The 24,693-nt window shown below is 45.7% G+C and overlaps 1 protein-coding gene and 1 long non-coding RNA gene across 3 annotated transcripts; one reads left to right on the top strand and one right to left on the bottom strand.

Moving 5' to 3' along the window:
• Positions 1-1,348: 1,348 nt before the first annotated feature.
• On the bottom strand, positions 1,349-4,292 carry LOC118079330 (uncharacterized). The gene is made up of 4 exons (XR_015951616.1): positions 3,526-4,292; positions 2,961-3,169; positions 2,121-2,700; positions 1,349-1,892 (listed from the first exon to the last, which is right to left on the bottom strand). It is a non-coding gene; the product is annotated as an uncharacterized LOC118079330 (long non-coding RNA).
• An 88-nt stretch (positions 4,293-4,380) lies between these two features.
• DELE1 (DAP3 binding cell death enhancer 1) lies at positions 4,381-23,826 on the top strand. 2 transcript variants are annotated; one of them, XM_035103448.3, is made up of 11 exons: positions 4,381-4,546; positions 4,634-4,739; positions 11,415-11,490; positions 11,644-11,779; positions 12,001-12,141; positions 13,468-13,529; positions 17,602-17,695; positions 20,521-20,663; positions 21,756-21,917; positions 22,531-22,648; positions 22,758-23,826. In XM_035103448.3, exons 1-11 carry the CDS (start codon positions 4,495-4,497, stop codon positions 23,003-23,005), a joined length of 1,338 nt encoding a protein of 445 aa, XP_034959339.3. In that variant the 5' UTR covers positions 4,381-4,494; the 3' UTR covers positions 23,006-23,826. The 2 variants fall into 2 exon arrangements, with proteins under 2 accessions (XP_034959339.3, XP_088532236.1); XM_088676110.1 differs by lacking the exon at positions 22,758-23,826 and having other exon boundaries at positions 4,387-4,546; positions 22,489-22,626.
• The last annotated feature ends 867 nt before the right edge of the window (positions 23,827-24,693 follow it).

Consider the following 24,693-nt stretch of genomic DNA (forward strand, 5'->3'; position numbering starts at 1 on the left):
GAGGCTTGCTCTCCAGACCCTTGATCATCTTAGTTGCCCTTATTTGCATACGTTTAAGCTTGTCAACATCGTTTTTATGTTGTGGTGCCCAAAATTGGACACAGGGCTCCCAAGTGTGGTCTGACCAAGGCAGAATACAGCGGGACTCTTACTTCCCTTGATCTGGACACTATACTTCTGTTGATGCAGCCTAAAATAGCATTAGCCTTTTTTCTTTCTTTTTTTCTCTTTTTTTTTTTGCTGCTGTGTCACACTGTGGACTCTTGTTAAACTTGTAGTCCACCAAGACCCCTAGATCCATTTCACATGTACTGCTAGTAAGCCAGGTGACCCCCATCTTCTATTTGTGCATCTGGTTCTTCCTGTCCAATTTCTGTCTTCTGCGGCATTAACTACCCCTCCCAGTTTGGTGTCATCTGCAGATTTGATTAGCATCCCTTCCATTCCTTCCTCCAAGTCATTTGGAGGAGCCCAAATCAATTAATTTCGTAAAATTTCTCTACCATTGGATTGTAAATCAACCACCACCTTCAAAGTAGTTTACAAAATGGGAGATATTTCCTATGACCTGTTGCTACCGGTAGGAGCAAGACTTCACCCTTAGACCTCTTCATCACCCTGTTTCTTTCTGTTTCTGCCCAGTGTGTTATGCCAATAAACAGCTTTCCTTAGGTTGCAAGGAAGTGAAATGTTATGAGTTTGTGGGTGCCAGACTCCCCGGTGTCATGAGTTTCTGAGTGCCAGGCATTGAACCCCTGGACAGTGAACATCTGGGGAGTTGATCTAAGCCTTGTTTAGATGTACCCCAAGCTCTACATTTGATTATTGGCTATTAAAAGCTAGTAGGAATCATTTTATTTCATTCACAAAAGAATTGAAGCAGTACTATTACTTCCCTTGATCTGGACACTATACTTCTGTTGATGCAGCCTAGAATAGCATTAGCTTTTTTTTGCTGCTGCATCACACCATTGACTCATGTTAAGCTTGCGGTCCACCAAGACCCTTAGATCATTTTAACTTTTACTGCTAGTAAGCCAGGTGTCCCCCATCCTATATTTGTGAATCTGGTTCTTCCTGCCTAAATGCAAAACCTTACATTTGTCTCTATTGAAATTCATTTTGTTAGCTTGTGCTCAGTTCTCCAATCTGTTAGGGTCATTTTGAATTCTGATTCTGTCTTCTGCAGCAATAGATACCCTTCTCAGTTTGGTGTCATCTGAAAATTTGATGAGCATCCCCTCAACTCCTTCATCCAAGTCATTTATAAAACCATTGAACAGCGGTGGGCCCAGTAGAGAACCCTGCGGCACCCCACTTGTGGCTTTTTTCCTGGAGGACAAAAATGTCCAGGGCATTCCCTTTTTATTATTTATGATTTTCAATTTTATACATTTCAATAATTTTACAATCATTTTAACATTTCAAAATTCGACTTCCGTCCCTCTTTCTGCTGTTCCTTAAATTTATTAATTTTTATATTTTCTGCATATCCAAATTAACTTAATTTGCTCATTTATTCATCTACTTTAAATATATACTGTATACTCTTATAAAACTGCAGGTTATTACAATGTTCTTATCTGTTCACAGTTTATTTGTAAATATTCAAGAAACCATTTCTATTCTTTTGTAAGCAGTTGGTTACCTTGATTTCTTGTTTTTCCGGTAAGTTTCACCATTTCTGCATATTCCATAAGATTTGGTACCCATTCTTCTTTCCTTGGGACTTCTTCTTTCCATTATTGGACAAGTAACCCATGAGACCACTGGAGACTCGTGGTGTTTTTTAAATATCTATCTATCTATCTATCTGTTTATATAACTGGGGGAACTGGGTCTTGGTGGGAGGAGAGCTGTATTGGAGCTGCTGGCCTCACTGCTGTCGCTGCCTGGAAGAGAAAAGAAGAGAAACGATTCTTATTATATTCATTTATTATTATGTTGATAACCCATCTTTCTGCAATGATCTCAAGGTGGCTTACATTATTCTACCTTTCTCCCTTCCTCATCCCATCCCTGAACTCTTCTTGAATCAGGGAGCTGCCTCCCCAGCCCCCACCCAGCAGCCAGATTCTCTCTGGCCTCCCGGTTCCTCATGAACAAAGATCAACACTCACCATCCATGTTGGCATTGGTGGCATCCATTCTCTGGTTGTACGGTCGTAGGTATATGGTTCTTATCTGCATTACAGTAACTCCTCCTCATTTTTAATTACATTTACTTCATCATCCCATTGATGTGGCAATATTTCTACCTCCTCCTCCTCACAGACCAGGGGATTGATCTTTGGCATGCGACAGCAGGAGACCAGCAGCCCATGCAGCCTTTGAAACAGGGATCGGCAACCTCCGCCCCATGGACCGGATGCAGCCCACAAAGGCCGTTTATCCGGCCCACGGGCCGCCCGTGAACCAAGCCGCCAGACCGGTGAGTCCCCCACGCGCTGCGCTAAATCGGCCCAGCACAGCATGGGGAGTTGCTGAGCAGTGCCGGAAATGGCGCCTGCGCCAACGCTGGAAATCGCACATGTGCATGCCCAGACGTCGAAAATCACTTCTGCACAGGTGCGATTTCCAGCGCTGCGGACATGCGCAGACGCCATTTCCGGCGTCGCGCTGTGCCCGTCTGGCCCACGGACGTCCGTGGGAGCGATCAGGCCCATGGCTGGATAACCTTGCCGGCGCCTGCTTTGAAACCTAGGGAAGAAGAGGGAAAATAATCAGGAAATGGGTTCTAGATACTTCCTTGATTCTCTCTATCTAACAGCTAAACTTGCTTTCAGAAACCTCTATTGGAGAGCAAATAGTTGCTCAAGTAGTTGTTCTTCCCAAAGTCCTCACCCCATCCCTTAACTCTTCTTGAATCAGGGAGCTGCCTCCTCCCCACCCCCTGCCCCCACAGCGAGTCAGATTCGCTCTGGCCTCCCTGTTCCTCATGAACAAAGATCAACACTCACCATCCATGTTGGCATCAGTGGCGTCCATTCCCTGGTCATACGGTCGTAGGTACAGTATATGGTTCTTATCTGCATTAACTCCTCCTCCTCATTTTTAATTACATTTACTTCATCATCCCATTGATGTTGCAATATTTCTACCCCCTACCAGGGGATTGATCTTTGGCATGCGACAGCAAGAGACCAGCAGCCCATGCAGCCTTTGAAACCTAGGGAAGAGGGAAAATAATCAGGAAATGGGTTCTAGATACTTCCTTGATACTCTGTATCTCTGTGCTGAATTTGGGGCACCTGGCAGCTAAACCTACTTTCTGAAACCTCTGTTGGAGAGTACAGCAAGCAGTTGAACCCACTGAGGAGGGCATCTTGTCAAAGGACCCTGCAAAACTGGGAGATGCCCTTCTTGTGATGACGCCCACAAGGGGAAAGACAAGCCATTTCCCTCAAAGCATCTAAGGTGTCCCTGAGGACCATCATCAAAAATAAATCTAACCATGACTCGATTCCCTATGTTTCTAAATCTTAAGGGATAGCAAAAGAAGCAGACTGAGGAAAGAATACTTACCGGTACTTACAGGCAAGATGAATTTTTTTTTCATTTTTCAGAAGACACAATTCATGTAAACAACCTCTTTTCTTTGAACTATCCTCAAATAGTTGATCTTCCCAAATTCTCAGCCAAGTCACTCAGCAGGGGGACATGTCACAATGGAGGACATGACCCTGTTACTGTAGCTATCATACTTAACAATTGGCATTGTTCCCCTTAACATGCATTTTTCAAATATATCTTTCAGTGGGTTAAGAGGTTTTATTCGATTTATTTAGAAAAGATCCAGAGCTGGCTTTACAGATGCATTTCTCCTCTCTGTATTCTGTGCTTTCCCTACTTTCTTGCGCTGTAAACCGCCCCCCTGCCAAGTTTGGGTGAAGGGTGGTGCTGTATAAATTCAATAAGTCACATAATCATAATAATTCATCTCTCTCTTCCAGAAAGCTCCTGTCCAGGCACTTTAAGGAGCAAGGCACAGCAGCCACATCCCATCCCATCAAGTCCGCAAATCGGACAGGAAAATGGGGTGGTTTTTGCGGAATCGGCAAAACCCGGACATATGGCAAGGGGGTTGATTTTCTTTTCTTTTGAAGAAAAAAAAACCCTTTAAAAATCCAGAAAGACCCAAAAACTCTCTTTTTTTCGGTGGGGGGGGTACCTGTTCCCCCCAAAAAGCTCAACCTATCTGTCCGGATTTTCACTTTGGGGGAATATGGCAAAGCACTAGCATAAACCTGGTTGTTGCGCGCAGGCGCATTGGCGTCCTGAAACCGTTTGTCGAGAGCACGTAAAGAATCGCACGGTTTGCTTCAGGGCGCACGCGCACGCTCCTTCCGTTCTTTCCGCTCCCTCCCGCCCCGGCCTCCCAGAGGAGGGGGAGGGGCATCCGGAGCTCGACGGAGAGCCCCGGAAGTCAGCCTGCTTGCGGCGCGAGCCTGACGCAAGCCGGGCGCTCTGGCGGGGACAACGAGGCCCCTCTCTATGGTCGCCGGGACGATGCTGTGGCGGCTGCTGTGGAGCCTCGGCCGGGGAGGTGCGTCCCGTCTCGGGGCGGAGGGAGGGCGCGCCGGGGGCCTCTCGCCCCTCTCCTCATCTCTGTCTCTTTCTCTCCCGTGCGCAGTGAGGCTCCCCGGAGGAGGAGGCGGCGGCACCGCCGCCCTCTGCCGCCACCGGCCTGTGGGCCCGGCCCGGACCTGTGACGGAGACTCGCAGCCGACCGAGGACAGGTGAGGCGCCGAGACCCCGCCGCACCTGCAGCCGCGCTCTCCAAAGCGGGCCTCCCCTTGCGCCGCGGGTGGGGGGGGGGCTGTCATTGTAAGCCGCTTCATCTTGCCTGCAAGCAGAAGCCAGACAAAATAAAGCATCAAGCAGGGCTGACCCCCTGCTTCTGAAAAGGGCGAAGGGCAGCTGGAGGCCCCCCTGGCTACCCAGGGAAACGGTGGTGCCAGGTGAGCCTCCCTGGGTTACCTGCGCAGGTTTAACCGACCCCCCAGGCTGCGAAATGCTGTTGGATCGGTGTCGTCCGTTATGTTAATTCAGTGAGAAGAACTTTTAATTGGATTTTGATTAAATGTGCAAGTAATTGACCACTCTTTTGAGTTTAGTTGGGTTATCCTCTTTCTTAGTGGGCCATGCAAGCTGCAGGTTTTGGATGGTGCTGGTTTGTAGAACCAAAAAGGGGCTCCAAAAAGTTTGGGAACCAACTAATAAACCTTTGGCTGTTACACAGAGACTTCGGATAGAGACACAGCATCAGAAACACAGCAGGCCTGCCTGTGTGGAAAGAAGTGAACTGCTGTCGTTTCCTTTTAATTAAACTTTGTTCCTGTGTGGGTGGATTTTGAAAAGGCAGTGAAAGTAGAAGCTTAACTAGATTTATCCTTGCTTGCAATCTGAAACATGTTTTTGGTTGGATCACTTGTGGGAATCTAAAACAATCACTGACAGAAAGAGAACCAATTTTCTATATAGTCAGAATAAATCAACTATTTAGATCGTGTCTGTGGGGTACAAAGCCACCAGAAATATCACTATATAGAATGCAACTTCCAATTAAGGAAGGTGGCTTTGGGCTCCCAAATCTGGAAATATATCACCAGGCTTACCTGCTGAGTAAGACTAATGATTGGAGAGCTAGCAGAAATCGCAATTGGGCTACTCTTGAATATAGTTTCTTTGAACCCCTTGTAGGGTGGACTAAACTCGGCTCTAATTTTATGAAATATCCTATTGTTGTTGTTGTTGTTTAGTTGTGTCCGACTCTTTGTGACCCCATGGACCATAGCACGCCAGGCACTCCTGTCTTGCACTGCCTCCCGCAGTTTGGTCAAACTCATGTTCGTAGCTTCCAGAACACTGTCCAGCCATCTCGTCCTCTGTCGTCCCCTTCTCCTATATCCTATTACCATAGACCAGGGGTTCCCAACTAAATTTTCTCGAGGACCCCTTATCGAGCCGCTATTGTGACAAGGACCCCCATTAATTCCTAATCCTAAAATTAAAAAGTGGTTTTATTTATTTTTCAGTTGTTTTCCTCTTTTCTTTATCCTTCTTGGGGGGGGGGCATTGGTGTGGTGGTGGCTGTGGTGGCGGCGGTGTGATGGCCGTCTGGGGGTCGGGGGGTTTCCCTCTGGAGGGGGGGAGGTTTCTACCCTTTCACCTGGGTTGAGGGTGGTGGTGGGGCCCTCTCTTCCCTGTCGTCCCCTCTTCTTTTTTCCTCCTCTGGGGGTGGCTGTATTTGCGGCGGTAGCAGCGCCAGCGCCAGCAGGTTTGGTGCGGCCTTTGTTCTTCGGGTCCCCACGAGGCTCCCCATGTGGCACGCAGGAGCTGCGGGATCGGGGGCCTTCGCTTGGGGGGGCTCCTTCCCCCTCTTGGGCAGCTAGGGGTGGTGGCGACTGCAGTCGCGAAGCAGGCCCCCCAGGATCGTTGCGCGGTGGGAGGTCTCGGGCCACGGAGCTCCGCTCGGCCGTCGGCCGGGCGCCCTCGGCTTCGGCCCGGTGGGCCTGCGGGGGGCCTCAGCGGCTCCTCGCTTGCTCCGCCGGACGTTTCCGACGCCCACGCGGTCGCCGCGGGGTCCGCGGGCTGGAAGGCGGTTTCGGGCCTCTAGGCCCAGGGGTTCCGCCGAGTCTCCGGCTGGGCGCACTCAGCCTCAGTCCGGTGGGGTCGCCGAGGGGCCTTCAGCGGCTCCCCGGTTGATCCACCGGGCTCGCTTGGCGCCCGCGCACCGGCAGCGGCAGTTCCGCCGGTTCCAGCGGTCCAGAGGCTTGGCATCTAATAGCATCTTGAGGACCCCTCTGGCATAGCTCGCGGACCCCTGGGGGTCCCCGGACCACTGCCATAGACCAGCGTTTCTCAACCGCTGTTCCGCGGCACACTAGTGTGCCGCGAGACGCTGGCTGGTGTTCCGCGACGTGCGGCGACGAGAAGGGCGATTTGCATTGTCACGTGCCTGGCGGCCGCCAATATTCAGCACTAACCCGCCGGAAAGGAAGCCGGCCAGGTCACGATGCGGGGCAAGCGCAGCTCTCAACAGCCACCACCACGGGAGGGTGGTTTTAGACAAACTTAAAGAAGCTGGCTGGATGAGCTCAACCTGAAACTTGCTGAGAAATCAGCGGCTTGTGAAGCCTTATTACAGGAGATTGCAACCAACACAGCAATGGGCAAGTGTTTCTTACAGTCATAATTATATAGTCAATATAGGGCGGCACAGAGTTAAATTTTTTAACTTTTTTAATGGTGGTGTGCCTCGTGATTTTTTTCATGGAACAAGTGTGCCTTGGCCCAAAAAAGGTTGAGAAACACTGCCATAGACTATTAAAGCACCTATAAATATTTGGATGAATATAAATAAAAATAATAAGGATGACTCCTATCAGCATGAGAAATTAACAATATGGGCCAACCCAAAATTAAAAATTGGAAATCAAGTAATAATTTGGCAAAATTGGATGAAAAAAGGTATTTTGACATTGACATTCTATAAATTTATAATTTTCATCAATTAATTGACATTGAATCAATTGATGAAAATTATAAATTTATAGAATATAAGACTTTGCAAGTATGGATTAACTAGTGAAACTCAATGGCAAGACATCCAATTGAAACATATGTTGGAAAGGCAGTTTGGTCCTGATGCTATAGCAGCATCAGAAACACTCTGATTTAATCTCTGCAATAAAAACAAAAATCTCTACACTTGCATTATATAAAACCTTACTCAACACCCCTGGCCTGAACCTCACAGCAAGCCCTGAATCTGGGCAAAACCAGGCCATAAGGCAGAAATGGGGAGCCACAGGCTCTCTCTGCCCTTGGGACTCTCCCTGCTAGAATGTGTCCTTGGATTTTGATCATGCTTCTTGGATGGAGGATAGAGAGGGATGTCTGAGTGTATGTAAATACAAGTCTACTGTACAACCTTAAAGTTAACATTTGTTGCTCTAATTTTGCACTGGCATTTCCCCCCAGAATGCTACCTTAAAAATAATTCATTTCTCAGGCTGAAAACAGGTTCTCCATCCCAACCTTAACCTGGGATCTTTTCAGCATTAGTTCTGTCCTGTGATATTCATGATGGGTGGCTGCTTGAGCAGTTGTCCAGAAGCAGAGTTCTTGTTTGCCTGAGGCTACATTCTTTAAAGCAGACTTCCAGTGTGCTTAAAGGGAAATATGTGCAATTTATATTCTCAGCATGTGATTGTAATGATCAAAGCCATTTTTTCTCTGCAACAAGACTTTCAAGCTAATGCTCATTTTTCAGAGCTCATTGGCTTTGGTTGCGAAACTGTACAAATAAAGGGCTTTAGAAACTTTAAAGTTTATTCACCCTGGGGTTTTGTTTTGTTTTTGTGGGGTGCGGAACGGGGAAACCTTAGCTATTTCAGAGGACTTTTCACATGAGGGCTCTTCAACAGAACATTTGCTACCTTCACCTTAATGTAGCCAAATTTTGGAAACTGTAAAGTTATCAGGAAATATTGCTCACTGCAGACACATAGATTATAGCTGTAGGAAGGATTGTGTCATTTTAATATCTTTGGGAGTCTTATGTAAATAAAGCTTTAACACTCTTTACCTGTAAGATGGCTTCACATTTATCAACTTTTAGATTTATTGCAAGACCCTATAGTCCACTCTCATGCCACTCATTTGTTCTCCTAATGGAAAGGTATTTGTGGTAGCAATGTTTAAGAGCTTACTGAATTTTTATTATGAGATTTTAAACTTGGGAAATGAACCTGAGGGAAACCTGCATTATATATCTTGTTTTCAAGCAGCTCCCCATTAATGCTTTATCATTTTAGTGCATTTTCTTTTCTTTTTTAAAGTGATGAGTTGTGAAAGTGGTTTGTGTCAGTGTTCTGCCCTAGAATCTGACCCTATTAGAATATTGCTTTGATGTGGATGCTGGTGCATGTTCTCAGATTAGCACCCCATGCTCCAAGCATAGCCTAAGTCCCACTGCCTCCCTGAATCCCCGAGGCACTTGTGACAGCCATAACTGATACAGATCTAATAACACTGCAGTTCATTACAGGGTCACAGGTTATTAAACAGAGAAGACTGAAGAATTAGATTTCAAGACTTTAATAATACGCCAAATGATAGATGTAAACCATAAATAAGCTGTAATACAATATTCTCTCATCTTACATAGGACTCAGATCCAAGGGTTTCATGCAATGCTATTTTTCTAGAAAAAGAGGTCCCTGGAACTCACCATGAATGCCTCCCTTGTTCTCCTATAATGGCAATGCTGCCCACCTGAGAGGCACCAGAACTGAGTTCTGGTGAGTTCTGGCTGAAAGAAAGCCCTGGTTACATCAAGCCCTTGGAGCCGCCCCATGGCTAGCGAGTAAGGAGATGGGGAGAGAGCATCCCCAGCACCCCCAGATCTGGCACGCTGAGTGGGCCTTGCTCAGCAAGCAAAGCATAGAGCCTAAAAGCTTTTTTCACACTGGGTAGCCCAAGCAGACCTGGTGCGAAAATAGCTTTTAAGCTCTCCACCTTGCTTGGGGAGCAAGGATTGCTTGGTGTGCTGGCATGAGATCCCCAAAAAGTCAGATTGTCCCATGAGATCTTGTGAGAGTATTCCAAAGTTGATGTGCCAAGTGGACCCAGTTCAAAGAGATCTTTAAAGCTACCTGCCTTCCTTTGAACTTTACTTTTGTGGTTTAAACCAGTCTGCCTTCAACTGCATATTGTTGAGATCGCACAAGTCAAATGCATGTAAGGTGAAGGATTACTGTTGTTGGATTTCGCAGTTAAACAGAACTTCCTGCTTATCCCTTTGGGGCTTTGAGTGGAACATTGCACATGCAGGAACAGTTTTTCCAGGCCTGCGCTTGAGTCCATGCCTTCCTGTCTCACCTGCGGGATACTGTCCTATGGGTGGGGGTTAGTGTCTGTGTGAGACACTGCTCCCAGCCGTTGGTAGAGCAGAGTGTTAAAGCAATACATTTGGCCAAGACACAGTATTCACATACAGTGGAACCTCGGTTTATAAAAACCTCCGTTTATGAAAAACTCCGTTTACGAATGCTGCGGACCCGGAAGTGTTTACATCCAGGTTCTGTGGCGTCTGATGTGCAGACGCGATCTGCGTAGCTTGCGCATGCGCAGAAGCAATTTGCGCAGCGCATGCGTGCGCAGAAGTGCTCTATCGGCGCTTTGCGCAGAAGTGTACCTTCGGTGAGTGGACACCTCCGCAGAACGGATTGCATTTGCAAACCGAGGTACCACTGTATAGCACAGTGTTGCAAAGTAAGTGGTGTGTGTGCGCACACAAGTGCATGCTTTTTGTGTGTGTGTGTGTGTGTGTGTGTGTGTGTGTGTGTGTGTGTAGGCAGCTCCCATTCACGTGCAACTGCACACAGGGGCAGCTGCAGAAACAATACTTTGTAGCATGGTTGCTGCCTTTCTTTGTTTACCTCTGTGGGGTGCTTTCTTCCAGTTATGGGGGTGGAGTGGGAATTGCTGTTGAATATTTGTGTCTAGAGTTCCAAGGCAAGTCTGGGTTCTAGTTAAAGGAGTGTGCTCTGACAGGCTGCTTTGTGCAGAGTGCCCTTTCTCCCCTACATACCATCACCCTTCTGTGTTCTAAGTGTGCACAACCTGAGGCAAGAAAGTAATAGCTCCAGCATTTGAGTTATCTCCCTCTGTGGGGTTCATAGGCTGTTGGTGGTATGTTGTAACTAGGTGCTGGTTTGCATCATATTTTACTGCATCATGAGGGTAGCTTGAGGTGTAGGGGTGGGCAGAAGTGTTTTGTTTTGTTTTGTTTTCTCTCTACCGAGTTTTTAAAAATAAATTATTTAAAGTGTATTTCATCTTCTGCTGCCATGGCAGGGGAGCGGAAAGGGGTTTCTACCATATCCAGCAAATCATGAGTACAGAATTGCAATCTAAAATCCAAAAGATTTCTCATCATCCTCTAGAAATCTGTATTTTGCTCCAGCTTGAATTACATCCATGCTGGAGAGGCAGAACACAACCAGCATCAGACTTACATAAGTTCACAGATGAAACCATGTCCTCGACTCAAACGTCACTATACATTGGACACTTGCCCAGAGCTTCCAGTGCTATCGTTCTGGATCCACCTAACACTAAATTTAAGCTAAATATGTTTGGGGTGAACAGTTCATAGGGGGAAAGGAAAATTGTTCAGTTAACTTTTCTAACCCTGCTTATATACAGGAAAAACATAGATGAATATTAATATGAAAACTGAGTGGCTGGTAACCCCATCTGCAAGAAAAGGTGGTGTCTGAGTATAGATTATGGAGTAGGTCACACATAGCCTTTTCTCCAAAGCTTTGGTGCAGGCTGAATTAAATGCAAGCTTATTTTCTGGTTTCCATATCCGTTTTCTTTTCTTGTCCTTCTTCCTGAAGCCGGCATGAGAGGCACCACCAGCACAGAAGTTGTGGATGTGGGAACCTCTTGCATCACTGCACATCCTTCACCTTGGTAAGTAGGCCTGGGAAGATTGCATGGTAGAAGAGAGTGGTCGCTTTGGGGGGCAGAAGCCAGGGTGTCTTTATACAGTAATAGGAACAGAGTTGTATATAACCTTTAACAAAGCTGTTCTGATAGTCCCTAATCTTTGCTCTTCTTTGTTAGAGTGCATTGGCTGTTCTTGCTGTAGAGTTGGTGAAGCATGTTCGAAGGCTGAGCTCTGTGCAACCAGGTGGAGGAGATGTTGGGTTTTGCCAGTTGGAGGGTCACCTTGCTGTTTTGCCCCAAAGTCAACATTCAGGTAAGCTTGCTAGGGAATGGCACAACTGAGTCTAGAGCATCGTGTGATGGGAAGAATACACTACACACACACACACAGCAGCTATATGTACTGCACTTGAAACTCCAGCAGTAAAATTGTATCAGAATTGTAAAGACTCCTAGATGTTTGAAGATTAATCTTTGTAAAATTGGGATTGAGACAGCATCCTATGTACTTTTAATATGTTTCCTCTCCTTCAGTCCCTCCCACAGCCCCTTCTGCTTGTTCCAGTGGGAAAGAGGAACAACATTTCTTTGTGGGAGACGACTCCAGCTATGCACCAAAGAATCCATCTAGCAAAACTTCACAGCCAAAACAATATCAATATGTTTCAGAAACAGGTACAGATCTTGATTTTGTAAAGCAAAGACATGTTAGAAGGCATGGGGTAGTGGCCAGCTGCAAAAGAGGACAGGGAAATCAGCAGGTCATGTAAGCAGCCTGTTCTGAGGCGAAAGCCTGGAGAGAATTTGGCTTGGCTTGCTTTGTTGGGACATGGCTGCCTGAGATGTCTCTGGTTAAACAGGAGATTCGCTTGTGGGCTTTCCAATCAGTAGCTGCTTTATGGAACTTTCCAGTCAATTACCTTGTGTTTCAAAAGCATTTGATTTATTTGGGTTAATAAATCACCCTTATTTTCATACTTTGAATGAAAGGAGAAAGTGGGACTTTAAATGTCTATAAAAAGAGGAAGGTTAAAGTCTTGTTGAAACAAATTGATGAGCAATATAGTCCTCAATAAACTATTAGTAACCCAAGTAGTTGCAATTTAAGAAGAGAAATTGTTTACATTAATTACCTTCTGGCCATAGGTGAATGGGAATAATAAAATATATTTGGGGTTCTTGTAATCAAAAGGTATTTGGGTCAGTACAAAATCTCTACAATCCAGTAGAGAGAGTGGGTATAGCTGTACAATAGCCTTGTGGCTAATGTGAGAGAAGTCCTGTTTCTGTGAACCAGTGAAGTTGCCTTACTAATTCAAGCCGTTTAGCCCAGTACTGTCTTCTCCAGGTGGCAACTGTTTCCCCAAGGTTGAACCTGGGACGGCTATATGCAAAGCACATGTTCTTACACTAAGGTAATGGGGAGGTGCAGGAGCATGCCCATCTAATCACACAACTGCTAATAAGGAACCCCCTTATTAACCACAGGTTTCATCCCAGTCTGGTGAGTTTTTGTGGAGACAGGCAGCAGTATAGGCCTAAGTATAGTGTTGTACCTTACTGGGCTCTCCTGCTTCGGTCCAGATGTGTCACAGATTCTTGGTCCTTATTCCACTTTCGTGATCTGTGCCACAGGTTCCTACCCATGCTGTGCAAAGAACGGCTCTGGCCAAATTATTTATTTGACTGAATTCTCAAAGATGAGCAGGGTGACTGTTGAGTCAGAATAGACCCATTTAAATTAATGGATATGGCTGAGTTAAACCTGTTAATTTCAGTGGGTTTACTCTGAGTAAAACTTAGTTGAAGGGGCGTAGAAGAGAGCTGTCCGCTGTAAGGCATATCACAAAATATTGCTGATTTAACAGAAGAGTAGGAGAGGAAGCTGCAACTTCCAGATCTGTGCAACCAGGAGTATGGCAGGGAAGGCAACTCTGTGTTGAGGCCCAGACTGTCATTGCCTTACCTCCCCACCCCCACCCCCCCTTTTTTTTTTTGCAGGGGACATCATCTTCCTATCCAGCACAGGTTCTGAACCAGACTCGTGCCTATTACGCTTGCAGGTAAGGCCTCTTTTCTTTTTGTGGAACTTGGCTTTTAGCATGAATTTAGTTTGAGTATGAGATAATGAGCTAGGGAAGGGTCTTTACTTTTTTGAAAGCATGAACACACTCTCTGCATAACCTTGATACCACTTGCCGTATTAGTATCATGTGGATTTCATGTGCATATAGGGACATCCGTGATAGCTTTGAGACCAACTAAATTCAGGGTAGAAGCAAAGGCACATATCTTAATGTTTGCTTTGGAACATCTACCTTGACATGATTGCAGAATGAGGGTAAGAAATGGATATGCCTACGTAGATTGAGCTATAAGGCACCACAGTCTCGGGCCATGATCACTAGCACTATCCCAGGTGAAGAATCTTGGTTTGTTTACTGAAGCGGTATTGTCCATGTTTCCTGCTGTTACCCAGAATTTGCAGGTATATGTTGTCTCTTGAAATTGGCCAAACATTGAGATTCTAGCAAGACAGCTCACTTAATGCAAACCCTATACATAAAAAGTGTTTAAAGGTTTTGGGTTGACTCATCTGACAACAGTTGGTTGGTGTGCAGTCACAAAATGTGCATGTTCCAAGTGTTCAGGGGATAAAGCTGCTAGCAACAGAATGTCCTCCAGCTTCTGTGAAAGAAGAAGAAAATACCCATTTTGGCTGGGATTAAAATTCCTATGCCTTCCCCAACCTGGCACTCTCCAGATGGTTTGGACTTCAGTGTCCATCAGCCCCGGCCAGCCTGGCCCATGGTCGAAGATTATGGAAGTTTTCGTCTAAAACCTGTGAAGGGCGGAACATTGGGGAAGGCTGCCCCAGGAACAGCGAGGAGAGTTTCAGAATGGAGCAGAGCCTCAGAAGGAGGCAGAGTAGTTAGTACAGGCTTCCTCAAGCTCAGCCCTCCAGATGTTTTGAGACTACTATTCCCATCATCCCTGACCACTGGTCCTGCTAGCTAGGGATCATGGGAGTTGTAGACCAAAAACATCTGGAGGGCTGAGCTTGAGGAAACCTGAGTTAGTGTGATGAGATATAGGAACCCAAGGGAAGGATAGGTGAAAGAGACAGAAGGCTTTTAAAAAGCAGGACAGAGAAGACCAAGTGGTATCTGATAAGAAGGTGGAAAGCTCACATGGCTGTACAGATAGAAGCAGCTACATGGTAATAGCAGGAAGCAGGTTTGTCCAGGTAGAAATAGCTAACAGAGAGTGGTGGTGTCTCAGCTAAGTGGTATCAAGTAGATGCGAGCTGAAAAACAGAGACTTGGGGAAATGATAGTGTCACGACCCAGATTGGGGATGGAACTGGATAGTGAACTTTTAAACAACAGCCTTGCTGTGTCTGCCAGGTTGTTCAGGCCTGAGACATACATACGGTTTGGGAATTTTTCGCCTAGTGCCAATATTTGCTAGGATTTCCAGTTTTACTAAATAGTGTTTAAAGATGCAAGATGCATTTTAATCATGACTGTAGAAGTTTGGATGGATGAAAGAGGAAAATAGAGTAAGGCTGGAGCAAGAGCTCACACAGTGCTGTGGCTGTGTACTCTTGAATTCAGGTTGTTATTTATTATTATTATTATTATTATTATTATTATTATTATTTCCTGCAACATGTTGCACTCAAAATACCATACAAAGGGAAAATACGCATCTGATTGATGCACAATCATGCACATGTGAACGACGTCGAACCTGGAAGTGACCCCCAAAGTCTCTAAACACTTCACTAAAAGGGTGGAACGGGGTGTGTGTGCTTACCCGCACTCCACCAGTGCTCACAGGGGCCAGGGACGGGTGGGTAATTTCTGGGTCCAAATCTGGAAGCGCTCTTTTCATGCCAGAGAGCTGTATTCACATCTTTTGTACCTCTATTATTATCAAGCAAGGCTTTGTAGCTTCTGATACAAAAGCATTTTTAATTTCCCATAAGAAAGGACTAACCCATCTTGCTTTCTGGCAACAGTCCTTCCTGCCTCTTAACCCTGACAAGATGAAGAGTATCCTGTAATATATACTTCTGCCATCTGATGGCACCAAATCATTCCAGAACTGAAATTGCTGACTCCGTGGATTTGCCAAAGATTCACTGGGGGAAAAAACACTTACTTGGCATCAGTAAAATTAGCATGTGCTAACTTTCTGAAATCTTCTTTGAAAGTGTTGACTTCAATGTCAAGAAATAAGGGATATACTGAAGAGTTAAGAGGGCAAAAAATCATTGTGTATACTTCACCTAAAAAAGCCCTCTAAACATCTGACAGGAAGTGAAATGTACCTCAAATGGCTATGTTGTATCTGATGATAAGATACTCTCCAGATGTGGATTGCTAGTACTGTACCAGATTGAGAGAGGCTGGACTCAGTGAAACCTGTGATTAAGAAGAACTGCTCTTGCTATAGCTCCATGTAGTCTTGTTTAAATGTAGGTCAGTTAATGCACAGACATGCAAGTCTGTGAATAGTACCACAATTCAGTTCTGAAGCAAACTCCAAGAGCATTTTCTTCTACTACTCTACTGCAAATTTAGCATGCATTCTAGAAAAGTAGTACAGTTTATGGGTGTAAGCAATACAGTTCTGTTCTACAATAATTGCGCAACAAACATGTAACATGATAAAGAAGGAATCTGTTCTGAAGAGATGGAGAATATGATTTAAAATGCATCATTTTGGGCTTTGGGGTGTAGCCATTAAAAGTGTGGCCATGTGTCATGATACATCTGAATGTATCTAAATTTCCAATTTAGAAAGGATTTCCAATTTCCAATGAAAGAAAGGATACTGGCAGTTTTGGATATTTTGAACTGATCTATTACTTACACACTCTTTCTGTTGTCTGTTTTGAGTTCCCTCTTTCCAGCTGGGGCCTATTCACATAGAGTTGGTATATTAGATTATTTGTAAAGAGTACCTAATTTCATGTCACCAAGGTCTGCAGTCAAAAGCAGTGTGAAAATGCCAGGACAGCCACTTGTGACATTTGTCAGTTTGCACCTCTGAACTGTGGGGTCACTGCTATGGCAACATTCTGACCAGCAGTTTCCCAAAGCCCAGTGACAAGTCTACACTTAAGGAAATGACTCCACCTGTCCAGTCTCCTGCTGGAGGATATGATTGTCAGTGTATTTAATCTTGATATTTTCAGCAGTGGTAGGAAATCAGACTTTGTGTTCAACACAAGTGGGAGAATGAAATAGTTTTATCTGTCCACTTGCAAATTGCCGCAGTTGCTCCAGAAAACCATCCACTTCTTCCTCTTATTTTCGTGATCCTTAGGTTAAGAGCCATTAGTTTTTTAATTCTCACTCCAAATGTCTGGTGACTGTAGGATTGCCACACAGTATGAGCATTTCTTTGGAACAGAACAGAACAGTAATTGTGGGTACCTTTAGAAATTCTGAAGAAGCAACTGCTTCTGAGCAAGTTTTCCTGGGAAAAAGTACCTGGGTTGCAAGGAGGGGCTGAAAGATTCCTACTCTACCTTTGCATCTCCCAACTTATACAGGGGTTATTCTCGGGTACTTCGCATATATAAACAACTGATATAGGAGTGTCCAAATGATGTGTGATTGCGCATATGTGTAGGTGCTGAACCTGGAAGTAGCCCCAAAACATGATAAAGATGTCACAAAAGGGGCGGAACGGGCAGGTTTAGAACGTATCCCCCGCACAAAATGCGGATTTCCTATATCTGCAATTGCATATAGCGGGGAGCACCATCTAAAAAGCCAAACTCTGCCCCAAATCCATCAAACTCCATCACAATCATTTCTTCCAAACCTCCTTTCTCAAACTGGTGCAAAGGCTCCTGGGATTGCAGTTGCAAAGGCTTATGTGATTGCTAGCCATTTTCTCTCTCTTTTAATGCCTTTTTGTTGTAGTTTTTCCCACTCTCTTCAGGCTGTTTTTGTGCCTTTTACAATTTAAATTGATTGATTGATTTCCTGGTGCATATGCATACACAAACGCATGTAGGTGCGGAAGATGCCTATAATGTGAAAGCTAGTGCAAAGAGAGGATTGTCTACAGATGGGTAACCTATACACCGTTTTCATTTTTGGCTCTTCTGTGCAGGGCAATCGGGAAGAGGAGTCATCTGTTGGTGAAGCTGCTTCTCAAGTGCAGCAGGTGTTTCAAGCCAGCATTTCCATGGCATCAAACATCCTTGGTAACAGCTTATAGAGTCACTTATCCAGTCTTCTTCAGGGAGGGACTTCTGTCTTCTGCTGTGTCATAGACCTGACAGAGATACTAGAGGTTTAAGCTACTCACTTACATTAAAAAGGGCAGTAACTCAGGCCCAGAGAAAGGACTTCTCTAGCACAGCATTCTGTATGTCCCTTTCCTTTCAGTTTTATGGAGTTTACTCAGTCCCCTAAGTATTCTGCATAGGTTTATCTTGTAACATTTGCTGGGAGAGCAGAGTGGTTTGTTCTGGGATGCAGCACTAACTCCCTCTTTGCCCCCTTTTTATATGGCTAAACCTTTCCTTGGTCTTTGATTAAATCACCTTGGCTTGCTCCATTCTCTTGGATGACCCAGTCTAACATTGTATAAGCCAGTTATCTTGTCTATTTGGAAGAACGTCTGCTGTATCATATGCTACCATTGACATGCTTGGACATTTGAGTTATAAGGAGAGGAGTAGAGTTTCAGGGATCATCCTTTGGTCTTTGCCACTCAGGGACATGGGTGGCACTGTGGTCTAAACCACTGAGCCTTGGGCTTGCCGATCAGAAGGTTGGCGGTTCGAATCCCGTTGCTCGGTCCCAGCTCCTGCCAACCTAGCAGTTTGAAAGCATGTCAAAGTGCAAGTAGATAAATAGGTACCGCTCTGGCGGAAAGGTAAAGGGCGTTTCCATGCGCTGCTCTGGTTTCGCCAGAAGCGGCTTAGTCATGCTGGCCACATGACCCGGAAAAACTGTCTGCGGACAAACGTCGGCTCCCTTGGCCAGTAAAGCGAGATGAGCGGCACAACCCCAGAGTTGTTGGTGACTGGACAACTGTCAGGGGTCCTTTACCTTTAGGCTCTGATTCAGCCATGACTACTTCTGAGTGCTGAAGGAAGGGGGATGCCTCTCTGGCAGAGGTGGCTATCCTGCAGCCTGCAGATCATACACAGCCCTCCCTAAAAGGTTTTCTGTGGCTCTGAACTGTTCCTGAACTGTCTGCTGTGTTCATGGAATTCCCAAAATTATATTTGGTCTCCGTATTGCATCTGCAGTCCTTCCATAGAATAGCTGGCTCCATATGCTGAGTGTTTCCGCAGTGCACAGTAGTCTTGGTTAGCTTTCAGAAACTCTGTCCTACTGATGGCTGCCCAAGAGAGACTTCCACTAGAGTTCTCAGTAATAACTGAAGTTCCTGTTCTCCTGGATCATCTCATTTTGGCAGCTGTTGGTGACAGCTGATTGCTGCACTTTAGAGCCAGCAGATGAAGGGCTCATCCAGACTTGCTTTTGTGCCACACTTTCTAGGCATAGGTCTGCACTTTAAAGTGCTGCGTCCAAATACTCCCCCCCCCCGCCCTGGTACTTTCCCCGTGAAACCCCACTCTTAACCACTGAATCAGAGCAAGCGGCAATCCGCAGAAAACTCAAATTTGCCATTTGTTCTGCTTGAGCGTTAAAAGAGCAGGTTTCTGCAGGAAAAACACGGGGGTGGGGGGAGTGCTCAGACCTGGCACTTTAAAGCACAGACCTTCATCTTGGAAGTGCAGCACAGAAGGGTGAATGATCCCTGAGCATCACAGCAGCAGGGAGAAATTCAAAAATCCAATGAGCCTTAAAATACTGTGGAAGCTTGAAATATTAACAAAGACAGTTAACAGGCTGGGCTGGGCTGGAGAGGGAATGAATTAATTAAAACCATATTTTATGAAACTTTATAGAGTTTTTTCTTTTGCGAGGAGGGGTTGTGGGAAAGAGGGGTTGTGTGGAAGAATTAATAATGTCTTGAGTGGGAAAATGAATTAATTGGATGAAATGAATTAATTGCACTATCTTGAGGGAGAAATTGATTTATAAGAGTGGAAATAATAATTAATAATTTTTCACACACTGTCTTGGGGGGGGTAATTTGTGCAGTTTGGATTCAGTCATAGCCATTTTTGTGTGCAGTGCCGGAGGGGTGGCCATTGGGGGGTGGGGTTAGGGAAGGCCTGGGAGAAAGGTTCACCATCACGGCTTAGGGGTTCATGGCAATGATAGAGAGCGTGTGTTGAATCCAGAAAGTCCCAGGTTCATTCCTCAGCAACCTGTGTTTTCAAAGGGTCTCAGGTTAGAAGGCATGGGGGAGGGGGTGTTCCCAAAGAAAACTGCTGCTGTTGATAGTAGATGCCGAGCCTAGATGGACCAAAGGTGTGACTTCATACAAAACAGCTTCAAAGGAGCTGTGCTTTAAGGTATTTTCTTTCAATGTGTCCCTGGGTACATGAAATGACACGTGAAATATTTCCCATTTAAGTAGGAAAAAGCATTCATCCCATGATGACTAGATAAGTAAGTGAGAATGTGGTGCATTTGAACATTTTTTCACCAGAGTGCTTTTTTGCAGCAGCAGCATCCTATTTCACCATTGTCATGTGCTGCCTAGTTAAACAGATAAAGGAAGACTTTGCAGAAGTTACATGACCAGCTGCTTGCTGCATAACTGTGTCCATTTTTTTTGCTCTGTGCCGCCTCAAGTACCTGAGTACTGTTCTCTGTGTGTTTTTAGATGTAAAACAGAGATAGTAGTACTTGCTGGGTGTAGTGTAGTGCAGTGCGAACTTGTCTGAAAATGAATTTGAAGGTGCATAACAGGAGGTACTGGAATCAGTACATTTTATATTGAATGGCCACTGCCTGCCTCATCTCCACTGCAGGATAGCCTCTGAATTCGCGAATGGTCCTAAGTGTAAGTGTCCTCCTGAGGGTATTCTCTCTTTGATAAAAGGTGCAACCACCATCTCAGGTTAGAATTTGGACCACTGTTTTTACATTATTTTCCCAGGGCTTGAGAACATGCACGAGAAGCAGTGGGAAACGGCCTTTTCCTGCTTCAAGCTGGCTGCAGATCAGAACCACAGCAAAGCCCAGTTTAATGTGGGATTGTGCTATGAACACGGAAGAGGCACCAAGAAGAACGTGGCCAAGGTCCTCTATTCCTCATTCTCATTTGTTTCTTGGCCTATGTGTTGCTGCTGTGCACAAGTGGGAAGGAAAGTGCTGGGCAACTTCGGTGTGCCATATGTGCTGGGAGACAAAATTTGTTTCTCTTTCTGAGTCACAAGCTTTAACCCAGAGACCTACAGTGGGAGGGATACTTGCTGCAGTTCATCACACACATTGGATTTGTATGTAAAAGTTCCCAGAGTCAATCCCCAGCATCTTCAGGTAGGGCTGGGAATGCCCCCTACCTGAAACCCCTGAATGCAGCTTCCAGTCATTGTAGGTAATGTTCAGGTGGATGGTCTGACTCAGTATAAGGCAGCTTGCCTGTGTCCCTTTATCAGATTTTCCCAGATAGTCTTCCCAGCTGATCCCAAGAGAGCATGCCTATCACTGTAATATTCACTGTCAGAAGAAACTAGCAACAAAACAGCTTTATGTACAACAGCAGGCTAGAGTAGAGCATTTGCCATAACGATGGAGGTGGGGGTAGGGGCAGCCATTCCAATTGCAGCAGTGACCCAGTTCATCTCTTGCTCCAGGCTGCCTGAGCTTCCTTTGTTTGTGTCCTTGCTCAAAGGGAGATCAGGCTCTAGGCAGGAAATATTGGTCCTCCCAAGTTGTGCCTTTTCCAAGTGTTCCAGTACAAGAGAAACTCAGTTTATTCAGTTATGAAGAATCTTCATTATGCGGAAGCTCAAAAAGAACCTCACTAGAGGTACTTAATGTCCACATTATGGAAGAACCTCCAGTTGCATTATGCAGCTTGTGCCTGCAGCTTAGTCAAAAGCTACCCTGTAAGGAGCCAATGTTTTCACTCAAGAGAGCTGAAACATTCAGCAAAAGAGAGAAAGATGCCAGGGCTGTCCGAAGGAGTCTCCAGCTGCTGCCCCCCCTCCCCCAGGCAGGTTTTCCAGTTTATAGTAGTTCTTCCTTGCATTGGGGTTGGGGCTAACATGTCAGGCCACTTTCCTGTCAATCATGTGTGGGACTGAAGCCAGCAAGGAGGAACACTTGCTTGTCTGGCAGGAGCACAGTTTATAGGATGTGCAGTAGTGTCTCTGTTCTCTGTTCTAGGCAGTCTTCTACTACCAGCAGGCTGCTCGCCAGGGACACCTCATGGCCCAGCACCGCTACACTCAATGTCTCCTCCGCCACTGCCCCAGAGCAGACAACAAGGGAAATTTGCAGGAAGCCATGAGTTTGTTGGACGAAGGCGCCACTGCTGGGCTGACAGAGGTGAACGTCAGCTTGGAACGTTATGGCATACTGTTCAGAAGTTGAAGTAGGCTGTTCACGGGTGACATGAGAATCCCTTTCTTTTGCCCTTTACAGTTTAGCTGTTTGCCATGCTTAGGTGAAGAGGTGCTCACCTGGCTCAGCCAAGGGATTCTACTGCATGCTGTGCAACTAACCACACGTCTTGCTTTCCATTTGGCCACAAACACAAGATCCAAGAGCTGCTATGGCTCTGTTTTTGCTAGGCTTTGTTTGTTCCTTGACAGCTATTCTTCAGTTCACTAAAACAAATGGCAGCCCAGCATCTGCCACAATCTTGGTATTTTTAAAGTGAACATAAGCCTCGGCAGCTGGGCTTTTCTTTTTAATTATGCATAGTGATAGATCTGGCTTTGGAGAATTTGCAGTTTTTTTAAAAAGGCAGTGCATGTGGAAAGGCCCAGGGCAGCGTTTACAGCTTAAGCATGGTCTTTTGCCTTGAATTGGATGGTTCTAAAACAATAATATACTGCAGTTCAGGTGCATTGGTGTGGCTGATTAATGCTCTTTATATACATGTACTTGCATGTAGGATTCCTCAAGCAGCTTTCATTTGTGTGTTTGCTATGAATAGGGCACTGGAGTCTCCCAGAACGCACCGACAGCAAGACAGCATTACCAGGAAGCAGCAGCTGCCGGCTCCAAGGCTGCACAGGAGAGAATCAAAGTAATGGCACAGGAGGAGATAGCAGGTACTGAGTTGGGGGCGGGGGCGGAATGGTGTGGAAATGGTGCTTACTGGAGAATGAATGAAATGTTGACTACTGCAGTTATGATAATGTGATATTCTCTCTCACTCAGCTATGCAGATCCGGGACCAGTCACCGCTGGCAGCAAAAGCCTCTTCATCCAGCCCTTGTCTTCAGCTCCTGGAACAGCTGCCGGCTTCTCACTTTGGACAGCCAGCTTTTGGCCTGCTTCACTCCTGGAGCACAGGAAGCCTTAGGGATGCAGCAAATAGCTCTGCAAACTGCATGCCTACTACAGCTTTCCCAGATAACCTCAAGCTACAGTCCTTAGCGTGGTCTTCAGGAGTAGCAGTTGGATAACATGGCTAATGAGAAACTTTCTGCTCTAGATGGTGGCTGTGTTACTGGCTGGCACAGTGATCCTTTTAAGAGACAAATCACATGGGCATAGCCGGCACCTGTTTCCATCTCTTCCTAAATGTATAACTTCTTATTTGACGGTTTCCCCGCAGCATAAAGAATGATATAATGGAGGCTATCCATCTAGGCAGCATCAGATTGTGAATGGAGTCAGGATACGGGGCCCCTGCTGAGTGACACTTGCACTAATGGAAGCAAATGTTGCATCCGCAAAATGAACATGGGGAGCCTATAGACTGCAGTTTTGAAGCCCAAGTCTTGAAGCACTTGGTGCTGAAATTAAGCAGATGTGGACTTGCACACCCCATGTAAAAAGGGGATACAATCATAAATTGTTTCTGAAAATCAGGCAGGCGATTTCACACTGTGGTCAGAAATGCCTTACAGAACTTGGGGAAGGAGTCTGCCCTAGCCTTCTTTCTCTAACAGATGTGAGCTTACTGAATTTGTTAATTGCACAAGGAATTCTGCTGGTTCTCCCCTGTATTTCAGAAAGGAAAGGAGATTTTTAGCCACGTTTCAGAATCTTAAGGGAGCGAAAGGACCTTCTCTCTAATGGGAGGGAAATTTTTAATGCAATAGAATAAAAACAGGAAGTGGAGTTTGGGAAGTAGACGTGCAGCGACTGAGGAAGGAGCAGAAGGTGAGCTGAGCTTGGGAGACACTCTGTAGGTTTTGTGGTTTTGTCTTTTGGGGCTGTGTGTGAGTAAGTTTGTGTGCTTATTTGTTTTCTTACTTGTTTGTGTGCTTGTGCTGGTTTTCTAGGGCTGCTGCCTCTTGGATCTGCCTCTTGGATCTGGGTGACCCATCTTTTTGACCTAGGGCAGCAAATCTCATACGTTTGTTAGGGGGGACCTAGGCCTCTTCCTCTTTCCCCCTTGACCTCAAGGTTTTCAAGATGGAGGTGGAGGGAACAACCATTGTCACCTGCAATTCCTGTGCAATGTTTGTTTTCTTGCCAAAGGATGTGGGTAGCTACACCTGCAACAATTGCAAGTTGGTTGCCCTACTGGAAAACAAGGTTGCCCTTCTGGAAGAGAAGGTGCAGCAGCTTCAGGGGCGTGTATCTACGCTCCAGAGAATTAAAGAGCTGGAGCTTTTCTTGGATGCAGCAGAGCACACTGTCTGCACCAAGGAGGAGACAGGGGATCTCCCTGAGGAGGAGGTCAGTTCCCCAACACAGCAGCCAGATGTATGGAGGAACGTGACTCATAGAAGTAGAAGGCCCAGGGATCGCTCTGAGTGCTTAGAATTACACAACCGTTTTGAAGTGCTCATGGAAGACGAGGAACAGACTCCACCTGAGGATCTCTCCCTCATCACAGTTGATGAGGAATATGAAGACGAGCAACCAAGTCAGTCCTCTGGAAATATGCAGGTAACCTTGGAAGGGACAGCACATAGAAGAATCCCAACCAAGCCTATGAAGAGGCGTGTAGTGGTGATTGGGGATTCCCTACTGAGGGGTACAGAAGCAGTGATCTGTGGGCCTGACAAGATGTCTCGAGAGGTGTGCTGTCTACCTGGGGCCAAGATCAAAGATGTAACAGAACGGCTGCAAGGAATCATAAAACCCACCGACAAATACCCCTTCCTTTTGGTGCATGTGGGAACCAATGACACTGCAA

This window comes from Zootoca vivipara, chromosome 8, assembly GCF_965207765.1.
Source record: "Zootoca vivipara chromosome 8, rZooViv2.hap1.1, whole genome shotgun sequence".
NCBI lineage: Eukaryota > Metazoa > Chordata > Lepidosauria > Squamata > Lacertidae > Zootoca > Zootoca vivipara.

Excerpts from the sequence above, each read along its gene's own strand:
- DELE1 (XM_035103448.3), top strand. The coding sequence starts at position 4,495 with ATGGTCGCCGGGACGATGCTGTGGCGGCTGCTGTGGAGCCTCGGCCGG. Across the intron at positions 11,780-12,000 it reads GCCCCAAAGTCAACATTCAG|TCCCTCCCACAGCCCCTTCT; the intron begins GTAAGCTTGCTA and ends CCTCTCCTTCAG. Across the intron at positions 12,142-13,467 it reads TCAATATGTTTCAGAAACAG|GGGACATCATCTTCCTATCC; the intron begins GTACAGATCTTG and ends TTTTTTTTGCAG.